The following is a 24,516-nucleotide window of genomic DNA, read 5'->3' on the forward strand; positions in this document are numbered from 1 at the left end:
TCCATGAGCAAGGCCAACAGCACCCGGACACCAATACCAAAGACATTACAAGAAAAGACCACAAACCAACATGTGTCTTCAACAGAGACACAGAAACAAAAACACAAAAAGGAAAAAGGAAAGACCAGTGTTTTGGAGCCCGTCAAAATTTAGACCTTCTGCTCTGCACAAGCCCAGGTGACAGATGGCACGTCCAGCCACCCACAGGGCTGGAAATGTGCAAGCCACGGTCGACCCTCGGCACTCATGGTTTCTGGCTTGGCGAATCCGCCCATGTATGAAGCGTGCCTATGTGCCCACAGCAGTTCTGGAGACATGCTGCATCCCCGCGGACACATGCAGAACAGTGACACAGTGCTACAACATGCACCCTCCATAGGGTCCCTTCCACGGTTGGTTCAGGACCGTGATCTGCACTTGGGGATTTCTGCTGGAGATGTCCCTGTGTACAAGCAGGGACCTGGGGGGTTGTCTGGTGCTCCAGAGTGCAAGGGGGTTGCACTGTGCCTCACAGGGAGCATGAGCGTGCAGGAGGTGCTGCAGTTGGGCCTTGAGTCTCGCTGGGGCCTGTGGGTCCAGTGTGAATGCATCAGCAGTACCTACACATAAGTGGTCTTCAAACAAGACATACATCAGGTGAAGCCGCCTATTGCCGACAGAAATGTTGAGGCCGGAGCTTGGCAGGAAGCAAAGTGCACTTTGTGGGAATCAACACAACAGGACACTCTAGTACAGAATGCACGCACCCTTACAGGTGGGCTGCCCCAGGTCAGGAGAATCCTCAGCATCTGAGGAAGGACTGGGACAGAAACCCAGACTCCCCAGTAAAAATGAAACACAAGATCCCACTAGGAACCTGGCAAAAGTCCTGAGAAGGCATTGCAGCACGAGGGCAGAGAGGCCATCAGGGAAATTCATGTCAAATCCACCACAAGACGCCTCTCACAACAGGTAAAACCAAATCCACTGGCTACCCCCAAAACAGGAAACTGGATCTCTGGCATGCTTCCGATAGGAGCGCATGACACAGCAGGTGCTCTAGAAAAGTCTGCAGACCTTGTCAAGTTAACACGTCAATGGCCCAGGCCGGCCTCACCTCCTCTGGGCATGTGTACACGTGAAACCTGTGCATGAACATTCACAGCCGCCGTTTCTGCAGTCGACTCAAGTGTCCTGGCCCAGGGGGTGGCTGAACAGACCATGATGGATGGCCCCATGGAGCCAACAGACAGGCAGAAATGAGCTCCATGCAGCCACCATGGGGACCTAGCACAGTCCTGGAGAGCTGTGCTGAGTGGCCCAGGGGAGATGTCTGGGTGGGTCCTCTCCCAAAGCGCAGCTGACAGGACAGAATGTAGAAAGAGGGCAGATGGTGGTGGACATGGAGGGGCTATAGAGGCTGGGGGGGGGGGGGGCATCCTGTGACCCAACTGTCCTGGAGACACTGCCCCCGGGTGACAACCCCAGCAGGACCGTACAGGCACAGGAACAAGAGGAGGGGGTGCTCACCAGGACACTGGGTCCTGTGTGATGTTGCAGCAGCTGTGCACACAGCTACCACTGGGGACCGGCAGGGGGCGGGGAGAGGGGGGCCCAGAACACAGGGTGGTGGGGATCCCAGGCAGGTCCAGGCAGGGGGCCCCACTGGTGAGCCCTGGGCCCAGTGTCCCCCAGAGCCCGGTCCCTCCCATGGGTCCACCATACCCTCTGCTCCTGTCCTCCAGGCCACCAGCCACCCAGCAGGCAGCCCTGCAAAGCCTCCCTGATGCCTCCTATAAGGAGGTGGGCCACCCCTGGCTCCTCACCCGTCAACACCCTCCCCACCCCCAGCCTGGGGATCCTGCCAGGACTGCCACATTTCCCCCAGCTCCTCCTGTGCACAACAGCCCACCTCCCTGACCCCACCCGAGCTCCGCCCAGCCAGGCCTCCTCCAGCGCTCCCCCTCCTGGCCTCCCCCCACCCCCCGCTCCTCCCAGCCCCCTCCCAGCCCCGCCCTCCCGGCCCCCCCTCCAGCCCCACCTGCAACCACACTGCTCTATGCAGTTGGAAAGACAGTCAAGGTGTAGCATTCTGCAAGGCTCTCCCCAAGATGTACCCTCTCTCCGGGGATGCCGAGCACACCTGCCCCTCCACCCCGGCCCTGTGTGTGCGTCCAGGCCCTGCTACACCCCGACTCCACACACTGCCTATCGTCCCGCTACTCCCCCACCCCGCTGTGCCTGGACCCTGCACACAGCCTGCCCCATTCCAGCTTCATCACATGAAAATCCAGCCTACTTTGTAGTTATCTCATGGCTGGTGGGCACTCACCTACTGAGGGAACAGATGAGTGAATGAAAGGTAGACCAGGACACGACATGGCAGACTCCAGAATGTTCACCAGCAGAATCCCTGTGGCCAACTTTCCCTGACCAACTCCCCTTGGAGAGCTCTCCACAAAACACAATTTCTTCAGAAATTACTCACAAATATGACCACACTGGATCAACACCCCAGGAAGAAATGGAGACAGGGACGTTGGGGTGGCTGGGGCTCCCCACCGTCGCTCACACACAGCCAGGCATCGGCCGGATGTCTGAAATCTAAACACCAGATCTCCAAGTGGAAGTTACAAGGGCTGCCACAGGTCAGCAAGGCCATGCTGTCCGCGGGCACACCACACGGAGTGGTCACGCGGAGAGCATGGGTGGCTCCCCACGCAGCCCTGTGGGTCTGACCTCGGGCGGTGATCTGACCAGATAAGGCTTATGTCTACAAAGGGCTCGCTCCCATTGTGGGCATCCGCGGAGACCCCCGCCAGAACAGGCAGAGGCCACCTGCTCAGAGCTCTGACATGGCAAGGGAGTCGGCCACCCAAGCCATGTCTGCAGATTCACAGGCAGTTGGGGGCCTCCACCATTGGTGATGGATTATGGGATTATGGTGTGGCTGCCAGGGCTGGGGCTGGAGATGGGCCAGTTTCCTGGGCAGGCTATGGGGTCATGAGTATTTACAACAGTCCAGCCAGGGTCCATCAGTCCATCTGTCCGCTCAGGGCTGCTTTCCCGGTAACAGGACACAGCGACACTAACTGTGGTCCAGCTGCCCGACAGGAGCACTGCCCTCCCCGCAAAGCTCTAGAGCAGCCTCAGCTGTGGGAGGTGGGGTGTAGGCACTGCCTGGAACGGGGTGGACAGGAGCTGCCCGGTGGTGGGAAGTTCCAGGCTCTGGGGTGCACAGCTGTAAACACTTCTCAGAACCCATGAAATAGCAGCATCTATGCATTTCACCATAGGCCAATTTTACCCCTGAGGGGAAGAAAGAGGTTGATGTTGATGAAGGCATTAGGCATGAGGGGGCTGAGGTCTGCCACCTGCTTGGACAGGCAACGAAAAATGACAAAGGCTGAGGGTCCCAGAAGATGGGGGTGCTGGCCGGGGACCCAGCAGCCAAATGCCTGCAGTCAGGCAGGTGCACAGGTGCTCACTGCCAACTCTCATGCCCCCTGGGCCCCTGGGTTATGTGTACACAACAAAATGTAGAGGGAAGTCAGGGCACTCCGGTGGCTCAGCTGGTTAAGGGACTGACTCTGGCTTTCAGCTCAGGTCATGATCTGGGGGTCCTGAGACTGAGTCCCACGTCAGGCTCCGAGCCAAGTGTGAAGTCAGCTTCAGATGGTCTCTCTCCCTCTGCCCCTCCCCTCCTCCATGCTCACCCTCTCTAAAATAAATAAATAATTTCTCAGTCTCTAAAATAAATAAGCCTTTAAAAAGCAATGTTACAAAAAAAAAAAAAAAAGCAATGTTACTTGACAGGATAAGCACTGGGTGTTATTCTATATGTTGGCAAATTGAACACCAATAAAAACTAAATTTATTAAAAATAATAATAAACAAAAAATAAACAAAAAATAAATGTTGAGGGAAACACGTCTAAACAAGCTTCACAGGGGGGACCAGGGGCCTTGGGAGGGCCAGAGCCCTTCACCGGCCACTACCCGGACCCTCTCAGGGCACAGGGGTGGGGCATATGACAGCTTACTTCTCAGAACTCTGAGCTTCGCACGCACACACAAGCAGCTGTGAGACACAGCAAGGGGCTGAACACACACACCCGTTCTCAGAAATCGGCATTTGTGAGCACAGAAGCAGGCGTCAGCATCACGCACTGCCTGATGCCCTCGGACCCCCAGTGGCGAACACCAGTCTGCCCGCCTTCTGCCGTCTGCTCCAGGCTCCCAGCTCCCCAGCCCTCCCATCCTCAGAGGCCTCTTCCCAGGGCTCTGCTGGGAGATTTCATCTGCTGAGTTCTCAGGGTGTCTGGTCTACACAAAACCAAGTCCCACCACCTTCTACCCAAAAGGAAACCAGAATTCCACACAGGCTACTTGTGGGTCACATTTTAATAGCCACCCTGTAACATCAAAGAGGACACCCCAGGACTAGAGGTTCACATTGCAGGGGACAACGGAAGTCAGTGGTCTCAAGCGGGGAGGAAAGTCACCCCCAACTGTGAAACCTTGGCCACATCTCAAACCAGCAGCAAGTAAACCAAGCAGAAGCTCCATCCTGGGCCCTGCTGTCCAGGCCCAGGGCAGCTCCAGGGCAGGAGATGTGGAGGGCTGGCATGAGGGAAGGCAGTGCCCAGAGCCCGCCTGTTCTATTGGCCAGCCCCAGATGCAGAAGGATGCAGGCAGCCCCAGGGCGAGGCTGGACTGCCCTTGTCCTGCGCTGATGGTGGAATGACCTGCAAACCCTCAAAGCTGGCATCTTGTCCAACATCACACAGCAGAGGCTACAGCTCAGCTCAGTCCAGAAACAGATGTGCAGCAGGCTCCTCCTCACCCCCAGGCCAGGGTGGGCTTCTGCCACTCCCAGCCACAGGGAAGCCCCCACACAACGGCCCATGCAGGGCCTCCAACCCACCACGAGAAGCACGGTGGGCAGGGCATGCCTGGGCCGCACCTGGGCAACACCAGCGGCCCTGGGAGGCCCACTACACCTGGGGGCCTCCAGAGCAGGGGACCGCTGTGGGCAGTGAGGGTCAGCCTGCAGAACGTGGCCAGCAGACAGGGCCCTCCACAGCTCCCCTGGCAGCTCCAGAATCTCTGGGAGTGGCGGGCATCTGGGGCTACTTGGTAGCCATGGGCCACCAGTCCGGCACAGACACAGTTACGGCCACCTGGCCGCTCTCAGAGGTCCTGATGTGGAGAGGACCTCTGATTTTCTCTGACCGTAGCAAGGCCAGGCCCACATCTCCCTGGCCTGCCCGGTACTTGCCAGCCACCTGCCCCGACTCCATGAGCACCGTGGTGCCAGGCGTGATGCCACTGGCAGGGAGAGGGCCTGAGAGCTGTACCGGGAAGAGGCGCTTGCGGATGACGCCCATGTGGTGGGTGCGAGCTGTCAGCTCCTGGCCGATGTAGCAGCCCTTCGTGAAGCTGACGCCATTCATGAAAGCCAGGTTGGACTCCAGGGGCAGGGCTACTCCTGGGGGCAGGTCACGGATCCCCTCGGGAACACCTGCAGGGTAGGAGGGAAGTGGCTCCCTGAGGCCTGAGGGGTCCTTCAGCCAGGGGGTGGGGGGCACCCCTCCCATGCCCCACACCCTGCAGAGCCCGCTGTCCACGCGCCAGCCTCCAGCACAGGTGGGGTTGTGGAGAGCTAGCACTGAACACCTGAGCCCCTACCCAGGCCCCCCAGAGCACAGGCCCAGCACAGGGCCACCACTCCACCCCACCCCCACCCGACCATGCCCCATCCCACACCCAGACCTTGCCGGTACCGGTGCCGGTGATAGTCCCGGAGGTCTCCCAGCTGGCCCCTGGGTACCAGGGCCAGGCCCTCATCCTGGGTGAGAAGCCGCCAGCCCATGCGGGCGGTCCGAGGGTCGCGGGTGAGGATGGTGGCCCCGTTGGCCTGCTCCCACAGCGGCACAGCCCCACCAGCCTCCTCAGGAGAACTGGGCAGTATAGCCCACACACGCAGCTCCGGGCACGGCTCCACCTTGACCTTCCGTCGGATCTTGTACAGAGCCAGGTGCCCCTGCAGCGCGCCCAGCACCGCACTGTCACACTCCAGAAGGAAGGCGGGTGCCTCGTCCAGCTCGGAGAGACTGCAGGCAGAGGCAGGAGCTCCTGAGGTCAGTGCCCAGCCATGGACCACCCGTCTGTACCGCTGTGTGCCACCCTGAGCCCCACACGCCGTGTGAGACCTCATGTCCACTGAGGCAGCCCTCCCCACCCATAGGGCTGGCAGAGCTGGTGCGGGCCCAGGGAGTAGAGCACGCGGGGCAGGCCCGGGGCCACAGCCCTGCAGGTGGGGGCAGGCCCGGGGCCATGGCACTGCGCAGTCTTCACAGACAGAGGAGCACAGACCACGGCTAGTGCAGGGTCCTTAGCGGGACGTCCAGGGCCCACACAGTACAGAGGCGGGATCCTGGCTAAGAAGTGGATTGAACACGGACCCACAGCTGAGGGGAAACTGAGGCAGGGAACTGGTAAGACCAGCCAGGTTTATGTCTGAGAAGGTCACCAGGTGCTGCCCCTGGCCCTTCCCCTAGTCCCCACCAGCAGGCGCCCCCCCGGCCCCTCCCCCAGACCCCACCAGGTGCTGCTCCCCTCCCCTCCCCCCATGCCCCACCACCAGGTGTCCCTGGTCCTTCCCCCCAGGTCCCACCAGCTGGTGCCCCCAGCTGGTGCCCCCCAGACAAAACAGGGTTAAGTGCTGCCCTGGAAAAACCAGTCACTCTCAAAGAAAAGAGCTGCAGGGGTTTGCTTGCCTCACCCTAAGTATACATCCTGTTGTGTTCACACTCATCCCACAAACAGCAGCCATGGGTCCCAACCAATACAGGTGGACAGAGCTAAAAAAATGTCAAGGTATGTGAGCCCAAGCCAAACAACTCCCTTTGTCTAACCTCCTGAGACGACCCATTACTCAGGGTAGAAACGAACAGCCAGGGAGGAGTAGGGGCTGAGAAGGGCGGATGTGCGCACAGGGCTGACGGGACAGCTGTCCTTTTTTTTTTTTTTTTTTTTTTTTTTGGGACAGCTGTCCTAACCCAGTCACAGACACCTGCGCACCCAGACACACATTCACACGTATGTGGCTCACGTCCCACCCCTGAGTGTCACCCCAGACCACAGGAGGCAAGACTGTGTGTGGAACTAGGGGAAAGGTGCTTGGAGCCTCCCTGCTCCTTTTTCTGCTTCCTGTGTCTACAATTATTTAAAAAAAAAAAAAAAAAGTTAAAAGAGATAAAAAAGCAGCTGCCTGGAAAGATGGAGCTCAGGGTGTCTGTAGGGGATCAGCGCCCTGCACAGCGCCCAGTATGCTGGCATGTGCCCTGCCATAAACACAAGATTCCACTCTACCCTGGGCCAGGATCTTCACACATACACGGTCCCTTGAGGATGCGGTGGGGGGCCAGGACCGGACAAGGACAGAGGCTGGCTGGCATGCTCCAAGTCACCTAGGGGTGCACCTACTGGGTGCACAAGAGGGGCTGAGGACACAGTGGCATGCAAGCTCCCAAGAGCCACCCCCCGAAGGCCAGGGCAGGAGTGCTGCCGAGATGCTGGTTATATGCATATATGCCAGGGGGCACCCCCTGCTGGAAACAAGGGAGCAGATGACAGTCCCTGTCCTCAATGGGGAGAGCACCTAGCAAGGCCAGCATAGCCAGGGGCAGAACCTACAGCATCTCCTACACGGTCTGTACCCGGGGAGGGCCCACAGCACTCGGGGAGGGTCCCGCAGCATCAGGGCCACGTAGGGGTCCCATGCATAGTTGGAATGAGACAGCACACAGCCTGGCCTGAAAGGATGAGCCAGCAAGTGTCACATCTGACAAACGTCTGTTGTTCAAAATACAGAAGAGCCCTGGAAACTCATCAAGAAACAAACAACCAGATTAAAAGCAGGCCAGAGACTTTAAGAGACAGCTCCCAGGGAAGACAGCAGAAGGCAAAGAAGCTGGTTTGTAGGACAGCACAGCCGCTCTGGAAGACAGTTCGGCGGCTTCTGGCAAAACCAAATGCTCTTCCGCTACAACCCAGCCATGGAGCTTCTAGGCACTGTCCCAAAGCAGATCCCCAAATCCCGACTCGGGGGCTTACAGCAGCTTTACCACAATCGCCACAACCGGGAATTGTGAATGCCTACAGACACCTTGGGCCGTCCACACAATGGACAGGACTCAGTGCTGAGAACAAACGGGCTTCTAAACCATAAGGAGCAGTGGGGGAACCTGAGGGGTGGGTTACTGGGTGAAAGCCGCCCATCCCAGCAGGCACGCACTCTGTGATTTCAAGTGTGGGCGTCCTGGAGAAGACGGGGCTGTTGACACAGGAGACAGGTCCCCTCTGTGGGCGCCTGGGGGCAGGGGGGAAGACTCGGGGAGCACTACAGAGCTTTGGGGCCATGAAACCATCGTTGTGTGACCCTGCGGTCCTGGGCACACACATCCTACTCCATGCCCACGGCAGGCACAGCACCAGGAGTGAACCCCATGGAAGGGGGGGTGGGAGGGTGAGGGGGCTCTGGGTGATGCAGCACCAGTGCGGGTCCATCAGCTGGAACCATGCACCCTCCTTCTGGTGGGGACGCTGACCTGAGGGCGGCTGCAAACAGGAGCTCTCCAATCCTTCCCCTCAATTCTACTGGAGCCAGAAGCCGCTCCAAACAGTGAAGGCCACTATAAAAGCAAAGCAGCGAAGCCACCCCTGCGACCAGGTGCCGCACCCAGGAACACAGAACAGGGAGCCTGAGGAAGGGACAAGGTGCGGACGCCAGAAACTCCAGAGAGCAGCAGGCAGGGGCGCTGGGCTCCCAGGGAGGCGGCCGTCTCCGCAGCGCAAACTGGGCCAGGCAAGTAGGCAGGACTGGACCCACCGGAGGAGCCAGACCTCACGGCAGGTACTGGGCCTACACATACCTCACGCAGGGACGTGGCTCCTCACCGCCCCGAAAGGGAGCCGACTGCGGGGCGGGGCGACCCCCCGTGGCACCGAGGACCCCGCACGCGGCTTCCCCAAGCGCAGCTGAGCAGAAACCGCCCCCGAAGGCGCCCGCCTCGCGAGCCGCGGGAGTCTCCGGCGCGGCGCTGGACGCCTGGTCCGCCGCCCTCCCCCGGGCCCTCCCGCCGCCAGCTCGGCGGCCCGCGCTCACCCGTACAGGAGGACGTCGCAGAGCGTGCGGCCCTGCACGGTGAGGAAGTGGGCGTAGCGGGCTCGCACCGGGGGCGCGGCCGCGCCGGCAGGACCCGGGCACGGCAGCTCGTTGGTCAGCAGCCCCAGGAGGAAGGGCGCCGAGTCCGGGCCGCGCACGCGCACCAGAGCGCGCTCGGCCAGCTGGAAGCAGGCCCAGGCCGCAGCACCCCCAGGGTCGTCGCCCTGACAGCCCGCGCCCTGAGCCAGGCGGCGCTCTGGAGCCGCGCGCAGCCGCCAGCACCGGGCCGGGCCGCCGCGCCCCGGGACCGCGCCCCGGAGCAGCGCCGCGGCCGCCATCTTGGGGAGGAGTGGGGCGGCGTGAAGGGGCGGCCCCGCTCCGGCGCGGGCGGGCGGGCGGGCGCCACAGCGCTCTCTGGCGGCGGGCGGGAGTACACGGGGGGCGCGGCTCGCGGAGCCGGACGGAGCTTCTGGCGGGCGGGGCTTTGGCGCGGAGGGGGTGGGGCCAGGGCCGTGGGGCGGGGATTGTGAGGAGGGGACGGGAGGGCGGGGCGGGGCTTGCGGGGGGCGGGGCTTTGGCGCGGAGGGGGTGGGGCCCGGGCCGTGGGGCGGGGATTGTGAGGAGGGGACGGGAGAGCGGGGCGGGGCTTGCAGGGGGCGGGGCCTCGCGTTGTCCGTCAGCCTCCCGCCTGGTCCTGGCCCCTGACCCGTGCCTGTAGTCCCGCTGGCCTTACTGCGGCAGGGTGAGCTCCGCCACTTTGCTAAGGCGCCGTCCAGCTCATTTACGTGCCCCGCCACCAGCTCCCAGGACTCCCGCTGCCCTGTGTCGGGGAACCTGACTCCCGAGGGCGTCCGGAGCAGGCCAGTTTCCTATGTGTAGGAGCAGGTGCCAGGGCTTCCTCTGTCGTGGGGAGGTGTCCGTGGCTTGGAGACCCCGGTCGCAGTTCCTGTGGGTTCGTGTGCAGGACGCCTTTCTCCCCCTGTGGATTCTCAGCTCTCACAATCCCCTTTTCTGATGCCCTGGATGCTAGATGTGCTTGGGAGGGGGTCTCCGCTCTGCCCCCATCCACGTGGAGTCACACCCCACAGGCCACCTCACAGCAGACGCCAGCCACAGTCCAGGGCCGCCCCCGCTGACCCCCCAGCTACAGGCCAGAGGCTCCCACAGCCCCTCCTCGGGTCCCTGAACTTGCTGGAGCGGCTCAGATCTCAGAGAAAAGTCTGACGTTACCAGCTTATTATCCAAGGCTGTGACCCCAGGGCCAGACCCGGGGCAGGTCACTGTCCCCACGTCTCCACGTGCTCACCAGCCCCAAGCTTCCCAAGCCTGTCCTCCTGGATTTTCATGGGGCCTCATCACTGGGCATTGGCGACTGACCCCTCTCCCCTCCCAGAGATCAGGGGGCAGGACTGAAGCATCCAACCCTCTGCTCCCAGGGTTGGGTCCCCTGGCCACCTGCCCCCATCCTGAGGGATTGCCCAAGGTCACCTCCACACTCCCTCAGGGGCTCCTTACAAGCACCAGGACACCTTCATCACTCTCCTCACTTGGGGAAACCCCAAGGGCCTTGGGCGTTCTGTGCCAGGAGCGGTGACAAAGACACACACATGCTTCCTGGTATAAACCACATGATCATAGGTGCACACCCCAAGGGGAGTTGCCAGGTCATATGGTAATTTTCTGACTTTCCAGGGAAAGTCCATACCATTTTCAGTGGTGTGTGCATCAATTGGGAGACACGCCCCATCCCAGGTGGCTAAACCAGACATCGGTGTCTTGAAATTCTGGAGCCTGGAGTCCAGGAACGGTCAGTTTCTGCTGAGGCCTCTCCGTGGCATGCAGACAGGGCCCTCTTGCCTTTACTGTGCCTTCTCCTGACCTGGTCTACCTGTCAGAGCCCCCCCCCCCCCCCCGTAGCAACCTGGCATGCAAATGAGGCCAGAGGCCAGGCTGTGCCAGCCCCTGCCCAGTGCTCCAGGGCCATGCTCACACCCTGTGGTACCCACCCCCCTCACACTGCCTGCAAGCACAGCTCCACGTCCCTGTCTGCACTTGAGACATCTTCCCCAAATTCCAGATCCGCGGCCTGCTGGGCACCCCCTTGTGTGTCCCGTCCCTCAAGCAAGAGCATGTTTGCACCAGTGGGACCGCACAGCTCCAATGGCCCTGAAGAAAAATTTTGGGACACCTCCCTCTGCACACCTGCATCCAGGAGCTTGGGGCTCCACATGGCACCAGGTCCCCCTGCGGCATGGCCCCTGGGACTACCCGGGTGGTCTCCTTGGGTTCGGGTACTGAAGAGACCACTTGAAAAGGCTCTGGCTGCTGGAGCCACAGCCACCCTGAGTGGCATCCCACGGTAAGCAGTGTGGTCCTGCACCTAGCGACCCCACAGCTGCCCACCTGCGGCCATCTCCAGACTGCCCCCCCTTGCCCTGGCCACTCTCTGAGACACTGAATGCCCCACTGATTCATGTGGTTAGTGTGTGAAGCACCAGCATCTGGGGTCTCTGTGGCTCCCTGCCGCACCCTGGGGCACAGGTAACAGTTGCAATGCACAGGCCAGCGTCCAGGCAAGCTCCATGGAAGGGCCCATCGTGCATGGTCCAAGCACCTTAGCAGCCTCATCCGGGGCCCTGACCTACCTGTCCCTCTGCCTCGGCACCTCTGCTGACCCGGCTCCCTTGCACCCTTCCCAACCCTTGTCACACTCATGCTGCCCAGGACCTAGGAGGTGCCAAGTCCCTCCTGACTGGCGGCACAATGACGAGTGTGGGTGTCCCAGGTCCTTGGCCCCCCTCCCGGCTGGCGCCCTGGCTGTGACCCGCCAGCCCTGGTATGCGTCCCCCCTGGCCGCTGGCTGTGCGCCCTTTCTATAGAAGATCTTCCTCTGCCCAGCCTGGCATTCCACAGGTGACCTGGCACCTCCCTGTGTGCCCGGGGAGGATGGAGAGGAAGCCACTGGGACGACACGGGCTGGGGGTCACGTTCCTCTGGCCTCACGTCAGCCCATCCCTCAGCCAGCACAAGAGAGCTTTCCCACCAGCTCTGGCCAGCAGGCACCCCCCGGAAACTTCCCTGACCTTCCCAGTGCCCCCCCCCCACCCCCGGCACTGTGCATCGCAGCAGCTGCCTGCCCCAGGGCTGCTCAAGGACTCCCCAACCCAAACAGAGCCAGTGAAGCTTTGGCTTCTGCCTCAAGTCACTGCCACGCCCAGAGCCTCAGGGCAGGTGGCTGCCCCCACCCACCCACCAGCGCCACCCCAAGCCCCCTCCTCCAGGAGGCCCTCTGGGCTCTCCATGCCAGCCTGGCCAGCCCGCCAGTGTGTGGGCTGTGCCTTCCTGGGTGCAGCTCTATGCCAGAGGTGGTGGAGGTGGTGGAGGTGGTGGGGCGCGGGTCTGTCTGGGCGCGGAGGCTCCCGGGCACCCATACTCCTCTACCTGGGTCAGTCCGGCAGCTGCATCGTCGCTGTGCCCCCCATCGGAGGGGCGGAGAGCCGGGAGCTGGGAAACCGGCAGGCCTAGGGGTCCCGGACTCGACTTCCCAGCTGCTGCTGGGACAGGGGTGGTTTCCTGTTATTCTCTGCTCGCGGCCTCCTCCCTTCCCAAAGGGAAGCGTCCGGGCAGCCCCTCCCCACAGCCCTCCACAGTTGCCCCAGTGCCAGCAAGTTGGCTCCAGCTGTGGAAACGGATGACAGCCAGACAAGGCCATCCCGTCTGCTCTGGCCCCCCAGCCCAGCAAGGCCTGGGCTCTGCCTCCTCCACGCTGCAGGGACCAGAAGATGGGGGGCAGTTAGGGGTTGGCCCTGCATCCTGGGTTCAGCCTGCATCCTCACAGCACTCCCAGGTGCATGGGGAAACTGAGGCACTCATGGAGAGGGGCTTGTTCAAGTAGCTGAATGAGTATTGAGTGCAGGGGACTGCTCAGGTGTGTCTCCAGCTCCGGGAGTTAGGAGCCTCAAGAGCCTGGGCACCACGTCCTTTAGGGCGCCTTCAGGTGTGGGATCAGGCCATGTCAGTGTTCTGTAGGCTCTAGGCCTGGGCAGCCGAGACGGCATGACCACAGAGCCTAAGTCCCTGCGTGCAGAGGGCACAGAAGTCAGGGGATCCCTAGGGGTACATGTGGGCCCCCGTGTCCCTGGGGTGGGTGCTCTGTCAGCAAGCCTTGGCTGCTAGGATGTGGATTAGTGGGGGGTCTCCAGAGAATCAAAACCACTAGGGTATGTGTCGAGGGAGAGAGATTTATCTTAGGAAATGGGGTCGTGTGGGGATGGGGCTGGCGACCTGCATGATGGGCTGCATGATAAGCTGGGCTGTAGTCCCAGCCTGAGTCTGTCCCAGCAATGTGAGTTACCTTCCATGCCACCTTTTTGTTCTGCTTAGGCCTTCACCTCATTAGGTCAGACCCACCCACACTGGCCCAGGCATCTACTTTACTTGGTCTGCAGATTTTTTTTTTTTAAGATTATTTATTTATTCATGAGAGACACAGAGAGAGAGAGAGACAGAGACACAGGCAGAGGGAGAAGCAGGCTCCATGCAGGGAGCCCGATGCGGGACTCCATTCCGGTCTCCAGGATCACGCTCTGGGCTGAAGGCGGCACTAAACCGCTGCGCCACCGAGCTGCCCTGTCTGCAGATTTAATCCCCAGACTGAGCAGGGACCTCAGGCTTTACTCGGCAGACCATCACCTGATTGGATGAGGCCCACCTCCACTGGCAAAAGCAATCTGCTTGACCAAAGTGTGCTATCAGTGTCAATGTCATCTGAAAACACACCTTCATGTGACATCTAAGCTGGCGTAGGCACAAGTCACTGGGCACGGATACCTAGCCTACCCACATCTGCCTTCTGTATCCAGGGACTCACAGCAGAATGGTTTCCCCAGCAGCCCCCTGGCAGGTCCTCCTCCTGCTGACTCCAACTGCCTCATATTGCATGCAAACCAATTAAGAGTGGGGTGAGGGAGGGGATTGGGGTACAGAAACCAGATAGGCTGCACCCTAGAGGCAATTCACAGGGGGTGTCAGGACACTGGTTTGAGGAGGGTAAGTGACCACAAAGTCCCTGGGAGCAGGCCCCAGCGTGGGTGAGGGGATGGGGTCCCTCATCTATGGGAGGGGGGGTAGTAGGTGACCAAGCAGGCTGCAGCATGGGGAGGGGACAGGGTCCTTCTTCCTATGGGGGGGAGCAGGTGACCAAGCAGGCCCCAGCTTGGGTGAGGGGACAGGGTCCTTCATCCATGGGGGATGCAGGTGACCCAGGCTGGCAGGGCCCATGTGGTGGTGGTGGTCTCTGAGACCCCACCGTCAGATTTCCTATTCCACATGTGCCCTTCACTGTAACATGGACCCCCCCCCCCCCACAATGAGTCCGGTTGGCTCCTGGATCCCGCAGGCCTGTGGCCACCGTGGAAACAGTGTGACATCCAGGCTGGGGACCAGAGTCACCGGCCTGAGCCACGCTGAGAGGCCCCACCACAGAGACCTGGACTCCCAGGACAACACCACCAGTAGCACACCTCAAATAGGGATGCATAGGCCTCCAGCGTGTCCTGGGCTGGATGCCCCTGGGGACCCAGCGTCACTTGGTGTCACGGGCAGGCTGACACTGGGCCGGGGACACTGACAAGGGTTTGCCGGCCAGGAGGGCTTGTCCCAGCCTGCTCGGGGCCTGAGTTGTTTTGGAGGATGCTGGGTCCCCTAAGTCGAGTTGGAGGGGGCTCCTTGCTGGCAGCAGCTGAGCCTCCCCTCAGCTGTGGCCAGGTTCAGTAATGCTGTGCCCTGAGTGCCCGCCACCCGCCTGTGTTCTTTGTTCTCACCATCTGCGGGTTCGGCCATGACCCCCTGGCCTGCTGCCTGACACTGAAGGGCACCCACGTGGCTTGAGCCTTGCTTCTCCCAGCAAAGCTGGAGCTGAGCCATGCATCCCTGGGGGGCAGTGGTACACACAAGCGCATGTACAGACACCCGCACGCATCACACATGCATACACACAGGCATGCACACTCACCTACATGTCCACACCACACTATATACACGTGTGTGCATGCACAACATAGGTGTGCATGTCCACATGCACCCACGGAGGCAGCTGTAAACAAAAGTTAGTTTTATTTTGCTTCCTTTGTCCTGGGAACTGTGTTTGAATTAGGGAGGGGGCTGGGGGCAGAGAAGGGGCACAGAGGACCCCAGAACCCCTTCCCCAGGATGGCCTCCACCCAAGCCCTGACCACCACCTGCAGAAAGTGAGCCCACAGGTTTGTAGAACTTCAGTGTGTTCAGAGGAAGGGGCCACAGCACAGTACGAGAAGCCCCAGCAGCTGTGGTCTGTCTTATGGCATCACCACTGTCCGGCAGGGAGCTGAGAGCACGCTCCCCTCTGAGGGAGGACCAGGGCCCAGCAGGGGCCAGGCCCATCCCAACCTTGGTTTCCCCTTCTGCTCAAGAAAGACCTAGGATTGCTTTCAGCCCTGCAGGAAACAGGAGGGGGGCAGGGGGGGAGGGAGCCCCATTGGTGGCCACAGGGAGTAGGGACCTAGCACGGTGCCCCCAGTGCCCCCATCCCCCCCCCAGGTGCCCCTGGGTGACGCAGGTGGGCTGCTGCAGGGGAGAGGGTGAAGCCCCTGCCCGCTCAGCGGGGTCCCTCCTACTCGGGCAGCCAGCCAGGGGGCCAGGAGCGGCTAGGAGGGGGTGGGAGGAGTGTACCCCAGCCACAGTCCCCTCCACCCTTCCGGGTTGGGGATCAGAGCTGGGGACCCTCGCAGGGTCCTCGTCCTACCCTGGACACAGGAGGGCTCGGGGAGGGACCGGCAGGGACATGGAGCAGATGGCGCGTGCCCCCCTCCCGCCTCCCGACATTGAGGGTCCCCGCGGAGGTGGGGAGGAGAAGGAAGAAGACAGACGATGCCCTGCGCGCCCGCCGCGTCCGCTGCCCGCCCCGCAGCCCCCGCAGCCCCCGCGCCGCCGCGAGGCGCCCGTCAGATCCACACCGTGGTCTTGCCCTCCCTACTGCTGGCACTGCCCTTCTCTGAGCCCGCCCGGGGCTTCCCGCCCGGCCCCGCCTGGCCGCCGCCCGCGCCCGTGCCCCCCGACGCGGCGCTGCCCGAGCCCGAGGCGGGGGCGCCGGGCCGCGCGGGGCCCCGGGCGGCAGCGAGGAGGCCGGGGCCCGGCGGGCTGTCGCGTTCCCCCAGCGCGTGGCCGTCCCGCAGCGCCCGCAGCGCCAGGCTCGCCAGGTCAGGCTCGGGGCGCGCGCGCTCGGCCGCGCGCACCACCAGGCTGTAGTCGGGCGGGCAGGCCAGGCCGGTGGGCGGCGGGCAGGGCGGCGGGCGGGCCGCGGGCCCCGGGGCGGCGGGCGCGGGGCGGCGGGCGCGCACGGCGTCCTGCGCGCTGCCCAGGCCCAGGTGCGCCATCTCGCACAGGTTGAGCAGCAGGCAGAGGCAGCTGACCACGTACATGACCAGCAGGAACACGGTCTTCTCCGTGGGCCGCGACACGAAGCAGTCCACCACGTGCGGGCAGGGCTGGCGGCTGCAAGCGAAGAACGGCCGCACCTCGAAGCCGTACAGCAGGTACTGGCCCACCAGGAAGGCCACCTCGAAGGCGGCCCGCGCCACCAACTGGGCCACGTACACGCGCATCAGGCCCTCGCGCTGGATGCGCCTCCGCCCGTCGTGCTGCCCCGCGGGGCCCACCGCCGCCGCCTTGTCCAGGCCCGCGCCCTTGGCCGCCAACGCGTCCTCGGCCTCCGCGTCGTCGTCGCCCGGGCCGTCGGCCGCCCCCGACTCCTCCTCGTCGTCGCCCAGGCCCAGCATGGGCTCCTCCTCGCTCAGGCCGGCGGGCTCGGGCCACCCGGGGTGCGGCGGGGGTGGAAGCGGCAGGGGCGCGCGGGGCGGCCGGCGGCCGGAGGCCCCGGGGGGCAGGCGGCGTCGGGGCGCGCGGCGGCGCTCCTCCTCCGAGGCGCGGGCCAGGCGGTGCACGGCGTAGCCCAGGTACATGACGGACGGCGTGGAGATCACCACGATCTGGAAGACCCAGAAGCGCACATGCGACAGGGGCGCGAAGGCGTCGTAGCAGACGTTGTCGCAGCCTGGCTGCCGCGTGTTGCACGTGAATTTGGTCTGCTCGTCCGAGTAGATGGACTCCCCGCCCACGGCTGTGAGCACGATGCGGAACACCACCAGCACGGTGAGCCACACCTTGCCCACGAACGTCGAGTGGTTGTGGATCTCCTCCAGCAGCCGCGTCAGGAAGCTCCAGCTCATGTTGGTCATAGGGGCGGGGGCGCGGGACCTGCAGGGGCGGCAGGGGGAGCTCAACCTGGGGCGGGGCAGAGGGTGGGGTGGGCGGGTAGTGAACCAGCGGATCTAAGGGGCGCTCCCAGGGCGCGGAGGGGGTGGGACAAGACCAGCGGGGACTTGGGCTGGCCGGGACCAGCTCCCGAAGGGGTGTGGAGGGGAGACAGTGCCAGGGGACTCAAGGAGCTCTCCTGGGTGGGGTGGGGTGGGGAGGTTAGGACCTGAGGACCGGAGGAGCACTCCTGGAGCAGGAGTCATGGAGCACTGGGGGGGACTGGGCGCATCTCAGCGCCTGGAGCCAGGGACCCTGCCTGAGGAAGGGGGGTGTCTTGCCACCCTCCAGGAGCTCCATGCCCACCCTGGGTCCTGACCTCGCCCTGAGGAGGGATAAGGGAGAAGTCAGGATACCCCTGGCTCACCCCAAGGTCCCTCCCACATCCCAGCGGCCTGCAGCTGCTCCAGCACCCTGTCTACCCTCCCACCAAAGCCCGGCCCCTGGCAAACTGTGCCCCACCCCCAGCTCTGGGGACCCAGCCCAGACCCTGAGAGCCCATGGGAGACCAAGGCCAGCCCACTCAGGCAGTGTGCAGGTCAGTGGAAAGGGTCTCATGCAGCCCAGTCCCCACCATCCAGGCACACCCCCAACCCAGCCCCTTCCAACCCCAGGCCCCCTAGCAGCACGCCGTGCCCCGCTTTCCACTCCACAACTGCGTGGGGCCTTGGCTTCCTCCCTCTGCACGAAGGACCCCCCACCTTCATGCCTCCCTGAAGGCACCTGTGGGGTCCCCACGCTGCTGCCCAAGCCTTGGGGTTGCTTCCCCTCCTGTCCCGACACCACCACCCTGTCCACCCTATGGCCACATAGCAGGACATCCCCTCTGGGAAGCCAAGGGAGGCCCGACATCTGTCCAGGACAGGGACTGGTCCAGCAAGACACAGGGACCTTAGGGCATCTGTGACCCTTGGAGACAGCCACAAGGCCACCCGCCACGTCCCAGATGGGAGGCCCTTGTGGATGAGCTGCCCTGGAGACAGACGCTGCTGTTCATCTTTCTCTGCCTCCAGGAAGGGGACAGGGGCGTCAGCCTCCCAACGCCCACCCTCCCAACTTGGTGACCAAGGCCAGTACCTGCGTCGGGGGAGTTTGGGGACAGGAGACCCCTGATGTCAGGTGCGTCTGCCCCCTCCCTCTGCGTGGGAGGCAGCGTGGGCAGGTGTGGAATGGAGCTGCAGAAGCAGCAGGGGCTCGGGGAAGCTCAGCTTTATGCAGCTGGAGCCTCTCCCCTTGGGTGGGGGCAGGAAGAGGGGGCAGCTGGGGTTCCTGGGGAAATGACCCTTCTTCCTCACATCTGTGTGCAGTGCCCCTCAGAGCCACACATGCACAAGCCCTTCTCAGATGCATACATGCGTATGGTTGCACATGTGAACCCCCACCTGCATGCTCATGTGTGCACACGCTCACAATCAGATGCGCAGATGTCCATTTGGGTATTTGGGAGCACACAGGATACACCCGCTCCTGACTGCACACATTTACAAGCAAATGCACTGGCACACGTGCAAGCTCTCAGACACACGTGTGCACACTTACAGCCTGGTGCACAGGTGCACACCCCCGGGGAACACAGACACACATGCACCACCCCGCCCACACAGGGCTGCGCACCGGAGCCCCGACTCCCTCTCTGGAGTGTCTCTGACCCCCTGAACCCCCAGACTGGCTGCTCTTCCTTCCGGGGTTCTAAGCACAGGTCTCCCAGGACCTGTGCCCGCCCCAACCTGACAGCCCCACCTCCGCAGAAACCCAGAAAAGGGGGAAGCATGGGGGGAGGGGGGCCCCCACCTCTTCTCTTCCTCCCAGGACTGGGGCCCCAGGAGGAGCAGAGAGGAAGAGTTGTTGGTGTGTGCTCTAGGCGTGCAGTAGAGCTTGCTGTAGGCCCACCAGTCCCCGGGGGTCCCTGTCCCCACAGGCCCCTGGCCAGCTCCAGGTGTGCACTGTGCAGCCCGTTCCGAGGTGTGAGGGTCATATCCCTGGAGGTGACGCCTCCCATCAGGTCTGGCCCTGCAGGCCCCTCAGTCTGGGGGCGGGGTGGGGGGAGGGTGCCATCTGGGGAGCAGGAGGCTCTCCCCGAGGTCTCCCAGCACAGTGGGGACTCAAGTTCCCTTTGGGTAGGGGGCAGAGGCTCACAGGTGGCAGCACCACTACTCTTCAGACGAGGGCCAGTGCCCAGTGTGTGCAGGGCCTGGGTCGCACCCGCCTGACGCCAGCGCTGCAGTAGCCAGAAGGCTGCACTGACTGGCTGTGCCTGGAGGAGCCCAGGCCTGGCATCAGGACCACGCAGGATGGGGCTCCAGATCCTGGCTTCCACCCCCCCCATGCCTCCTGACACACGCGGGTGCTGGCAGGAAGGGGACCCCAGCCCTTAGCCGCCCCTTGCGACCTGAACCCCGGAGGCACACTGCCACTCCCGCTCCCAGGGCTCCCAAGAGTCATAGCCAAGCACCAGCCACCCAGGTAAGCGACCCCAGGTCGAGCCCACGGCTGCAGGGCCTGTGCTCTGCCCTGGCAGGTACACACACACACACACACACACACACACACACATACACAGGCTCATGCCCTCCTGGATGTGCCCACGTGCACTCCCGCCCATGTCCTCGCCCTGCTCACACCTTGCACATGCCCTACCCCGCACACACTCCTGCCAGTCAACATCCTGCGTTCCGTGCCCTGGCTTACCCTGCACGTGCCCCCACACCCACCCCTCCAAGCGGCACACGTCCCGCCCGCGGCCACGCCCCCACGTGTCCATGCCCATGCCCCGCCCCTCCTGCCTGGGGGCGGGGACCGCAGCGCTGCCCTCACCGGCGGGGGGGGGGGGGGGGGGGGGTGTCTCACTACTGGACCCGTTGGGGGAGGGGCGGGGAGTCGTGAGTTAGCGTGGGACACCTAGGTCTGCGCCCATGTTCAGCTGCCCACGACACGATGGCTCCCCGGGGACTGACACGGAGACGTGTGTGTAGGGAGGTTTGTACACACGCCTAGTCCCTTGCTGGGTAGCTCACAGGGTGGCAGTGCAAAACACCCACAGCAATGGACACACGCACCATGGTCCTCCTCGGCAAAGAGCCCTGCACTTGTGGACATGTGGTGGGTGTCAGACATGTGCCAGAGCATGTGCCTGTGCCCGAGATCGAGGAAGTGGAACGGCACACGCACGCAGACATGGGCTCTCATGCACACCCGGGCAGACATACACTCATGCACCTGTGTGCAGACACACAGGCTCTCTGGCATACATGTGCCCACGCGGGCTCTCATGGACTCGTGGATCGACATGGGTTCTCATGCACACGTGTGCAACACAGGCTCTCAGGCACATGGGCTCTCGTGCACATGTGTGCGGGCACACAGGCTTTCATGCACACATGCGCACACGTGTGCCCACACACATGCACCCACACAGGCAAGCACATGCACACATCCATGCATGCACGTACACACGTCCTTACACTGCGAGGGCTGCGTCTCTGGGTAGCAGGAGTAAGGAGTGGTGCAGCCTGGGTCCTGGAGTCCCCCCAGGCATAAAGTAGAGGTGAGTGCTTACTGCTAGAAACTATTACGTGGATGAAAGTAGAAGGAAAGGGAATTCCAAAGTTTCTGCAGCCCCCTCCCCTAGCTCCCGTCCTGAGGGCCAGCATACCAGGAGGGACAATGCAAGCTGGCACAAATCCCCACCCAAGTGAGAAGCCGGCCTGGGGCCCAGGTCAGGTTGCCCCTGTGCAGAGACAGTCATTAGGGCACCAGGGTTAGCAGGGGCCAAGTGATGGGAGATTCTCCCACAAATACCTGACCTTCCCGGGGACTGGGGTATCAACACGGACAAAGTGAGGAAACAGAGCACCCGAGGCCCACAGGCACCCTCTCCGGATGACTCGATGCCCCCTGAGACCCTGGGCACCCCAGAGTAGCTGTGAGGATGAATGCTCTGTGCCCTGCTGGACTCCACAACGGGAGGGCCAGGGGACAGTGTGAGAAGGCAGGGGCGCCTGGCCCCCTGCTACCAGGTAGGTTCTTGGAGGCTGCAGGCAGGGGACCAGGCCTGGCTGCCAGAGGACCCTGACCCGGAGGAGGGGGATGCGGGGGCACTGACCTGAGGCCCAGGGTGGGGGCACACAGGGGGAGGAGGGTCCGTTTAGATGGCATGTCACCCAGAGCTGGGTCAGGGGTGGGGTGGTGGTGTCACTTCGGGGTTGCGGGAGGGGCCATTGTGGGGCTGGGGGCCAGCGGGTCACGGGGGTGGGGTAGGGGGTGGGCTCAGGCAGCACCAGGCCACCCCTATGCACCCCCCCACCTCAGTGGCCTCCGTGGAGGAGGAAGTTCTTCGCACCCCTGAGCCTGAACAAGCCTGGGAGGGCAGGGGGACACGTGGGGGGCTGAAACTGGGCCTGCCCAGCTGCTTCCTTCCCATCCCTGCCCTGCTTCCTCCCAGGAGCCCCTCCAGGCCAGGCGGGGCTTCCTCCCTGTGAGGCGGGGCTGTGGGCAGGGCCCCCAGAACCCAGAACGCTCAGCCCCCCCAGAAGGCTCCGCTCCCCCTAGAATGCTTGCCCCCCCCCAGAACGCTCAGCTCCTCTGCAGTGTCCCCCCCCCACCCAGAGCCAGGCTCCTCCCCTTTCTAACTCATCCACCTGTGAGCGCCCATAAGCACCCTGAGGTCAGCTTGGCCTGGCCTCAGGACTCACCCGCGGACCCCCTTTGTCTGCTAGGGGTTGCTTCCTTGGGGTTCCCCTCTGGGTCTCTGCCCCTGGACCCCCATCCTGGCCGCCCCAGTCAGGTTCCACCTGCACCATCCAATCCCACAGTGTGGACTCCAGGCTGCCTGGGGGGGAGGGGCAGGGAATGCACATCCACCCACCCCTGCAGCAGCCAGCACTCAGTGTGCTGAGGACCAGCCCCCAGGCTTCCGGCCCTCACAGCCTCCCTCCCTGCCCCTCCACACACTCCCGACTCCCCCACCAGCCTCCCCTCTGGCAGCCTCACTCCCCCTCCACACCCCTAGGCGCCCCCCTCTGCAGACTCCCTCCCCTTCCATATCCCCAGGCTCCCTGTCCCCTCTTCAGCCTCCCTCCTTCACCCCCCCTTCGCCTCACCTCTACAGCCTCCCTCCTCCTCCACACCCCCAGGCTCCCCCTTCCCCTCTACAGCTCCCACTAGGCTCCCCTTTCATGCCCCCTCCTGCTCCTGGCTTGTCTGCAGGTCCTGCCCAAGGGGTTCACAGGTCCCCATCCTCAAGGTTCTTGGGCTGGCCTGGTGCATGTGCAGACTGTGGCACTGGCACACAGGGCACGCACGCATGCACACTCCCCTACTCCCCTATTGAGCCCCTTCCCCCAGGCCTTTGGTGTGTTCCACTCCTACCACACCTGTGCTCAGCAGAGGCAGATGCACCTGGGAAGCTGGCTGGGCCAGTACCCGCCAAGGACCCAGGGGCCCCTCTCTGTCCACTCCCACTGCAACCCTGATGTGAGGGTGGTCCTCCTACGGGGAGCCCTGGGGCCCCGGGCGTGGGGGAGGGCTGGGACCTGGGGGAGCACCCTGTGGGGCCCTCCAGCCCTGCCCAGGCCCTGCTGGCAAGGCCTGGAGGCTGCATCCACCCACCCCTCTAGCCATTCTGGGTGACTCCACTCCTCCCACCCCACCGGACTCCGCACATCCTCGGCACCCGCTCCAGCCCACCTGGTACAGATCCCTGCCCCACAGCAGAGCCTGGCCACCCGCCCTCTCCCCATTCCTGCCTGGGTCGCCCAGACAACTCACTCACGACATCTGGCACACTGGGGGCCGCTCCTGGGGAACAGGCTCAAGTCTGCTCTCAGTGACCCTAGGGCCCAGACCTGAGGAACTGGTGTCTACCAGGCGCCTGGAAGGAACCTCAGGCCGGGTCAGAAGCAGGGTGTGGGGTGGGCAGGTGTGCCCACCCCAGTTCCTCCGCCTATGTGTACAGGGAAGCCTCCCCAGCCTCCTACCAGGCCCGATGGGTCTGAAGCCCAGCCTCTGGACATGCTGCAGCTGCCTGGCCAGCAGGAGCTGGCTGGACAACGCAGCCTGAGAAGTCCCAGCTGCCAGGGAAGGTTCCAGGCGCACCCCCTCCCTTCCTGCTCACCAGCTGGCCTGAGTAGGGCCCCCTCCCCCATCATCACTTTGTCCCCCCACATCAGGGAGGGGGGCCTTGGTCTGGCCACGCTAAGTACCTGTGGTCCCCTAGGGGCAGCCACTGCAGGAGGGGATGCCTGGGCCAAGACCCTGTGCCCACAGAGATGTCGCATGACGCTCATCTCCAAATTGATGCCCACATCTGGTCCCTTGGACAGGGCCCTACCTTCTCCAGGCCAGGAAGTAGGAGTCCCTGAGCCCTTCCACCTGCCAGCCGGCTGGACACTGGCCCTTCAGGGTGTATGCCTGGCTGAGTCCTGGGCCTGACCCAGGGCCACCTCTCACCACCAAGCACAATGCAGGGGGAGGGCCTTCAAGGGCTCCATTGTTCCCCCCAAGGCCTAGGGTGTGAATTCCCGATTGTCCGGGGCTGGACAGGGCCCAGAGTAGGAAGGGGCGTCCCCTACGGCCCCCTCCCTCCCCTTCCCTCATGTCAGGCTGGCCCCGCCTCACCTGCCTCAGGCCTGGGCATGGGGAGGCCCAGGAACCCTCGCATCCAGGCCAGGCTCCCACCTACCCTCCTGGTGCATCTGTGCTTTGGGACAGGGTCCACCCACCCCGTCTGGCTTCTGCCTGGGTCCCAAGAGCACATCCCAGGCGTAGCACGTCTCCCACCCTCCACAGCACCCTGGCTCCAGGTATCTCCCTGGACCCCTAAGTCCCATGTCCCCCCCGGAGCCCAGCACTGGACTGGGATGGGCCACAGGACGCAGGGTTTGGCCTCCCTCCTGGGGCAGCAGTGCTGTCCCTCAGCCACCACAGCTCAGCTCAGGGACCCTGAGGACAAAGGGCTCAGGCAGGGTGAGCTCTGTGCCCTCCCCACAGCCTAAGGGCACCTCCACAGGGCAGCAGGAG

The 24,516-nt window shown here is 63.3% G+C and overlaps 2 protein-coding genes across 6 annotated transcripts; both read right to left on the reverse strand.

Annotated features, from left to right (window-relative positions):
- Positions 1 to 4,364: 4,364 nt before the first annotated feature.
- Positions 4,365 to 9,504, reverse strand: IBA57 (iron-sulfur cluster assembly factor IBA57). Of its 2 annotated transcripts, none has more exons than XM_025988719.2 (3): positions 9,151 to 9,504; positions 5,754 to 6,094; positions 4,365 to 5,502 (listed from the first exon to the last, which is right to left on the reverse strand). In XM_025988719.2, exons 1-3 carry the CDS (start codon positions 9,486 to 9,488, stop codon positions 5,111 to 5,113), a joined length of 1,071 nt encoding a protein of 356 aa, XP_025844504.2. In that variant the 5' UTR covers positions 9,489 to 9,504; the 3' UTR covers positions 4,365 to 5,110. The 2 variants fall into 2 exon arrangements, with proteins under 2 accessions (XP_025844504.2, XP_072620072.1); XM_072763971.1 differs by lacking the exon at positions 9,151 to 9,504 and adding an exon at positions 8,918 to 9,120.
- Positions 9,505 to 15,247: 5,743 nt separating this feature from the next.
- On the reverse strand, positions 15,248 to 24,004 carry GJC2 (gap junction protein gamma 2). Of its 4 annotated transcripts, none has more exons than XM_072763972.1 (2): positions 23,828 to 24,004; positions 15,248 to 17,442 (listed from the first exon to the last, which is right to left on the reverse strand). In XM_072763972.1, the coding sequence occupies exon 2, from the start codon at positions 17,421 to 17,423 to the stop codon at positions 16,131 to 16,133; it is 1,293 nt and encodes a 430-aa protein (XP_072620073.1). In that variant the 5' UTR covers positions 17,424 to 17,442; positions 23,828 to 24,004; the 3' UTR covers positions 15,248 to 16,130. The 4 variants fall into 4 exon arrangements, with proteins under 4 accessions (XP_072620073.1, XP_072620076.1, XP_072620075.1 ...); XM_072763975.1 differs by lacking the exon at positions 23,828 to 24,004 and adding an exon at positions 23,475 to 23,810; XM_072763974.1 differs by lacking the exon at positions 23,828 to 24,004 and adding an exon at positions 23,266 to 23,474.
- Positions 24,005 to 24,516: the final 512 nt, after the last annotated feature.

The sequence above is a fragment of the Vulpes vulpes genome, chromosome 7 (genome assembly GCF_048418805.1).
Source record: "Vulpes vulpes isolate BD-2025 chromosome 7, VulVul3, whole genome shotgun sequence".
Lineage (NCBI taxonomy): Eukaryota > Metazoa > Chordata > Mammalia > Carnivora > Canidae > Vulpes > Vulpes vulpes.

What these genes read in the sequence shown, in the direction of transcription:
- IBA57 (XM_025988719.2), bottom strand. Translation starts at nt 9,488, where the DNA reads ATGGCGGCCGCGGCGCTGCTCCGGGGCGCGGTCCCGGGGCGCGGCGGC. An exon ending in TGCGACGTCCTCCTGTACGG is followed by an intron (nt 6,095 to 9,150) that starts GTGAGCGCGGGC and finishes CTCTGCCTGCAG; the next exon opens with TCTCTCCGAGCTGGACGAGG. An exon ending in CCGGCACCGGTACCGGCAAG is followed by an intron (nt 5,503 to 5,753) that starts GTCTGGGTGTGG and finishes CCTACCCTGCAG; the next exon opens with GTGTTCCCGAGGGGATCCGT.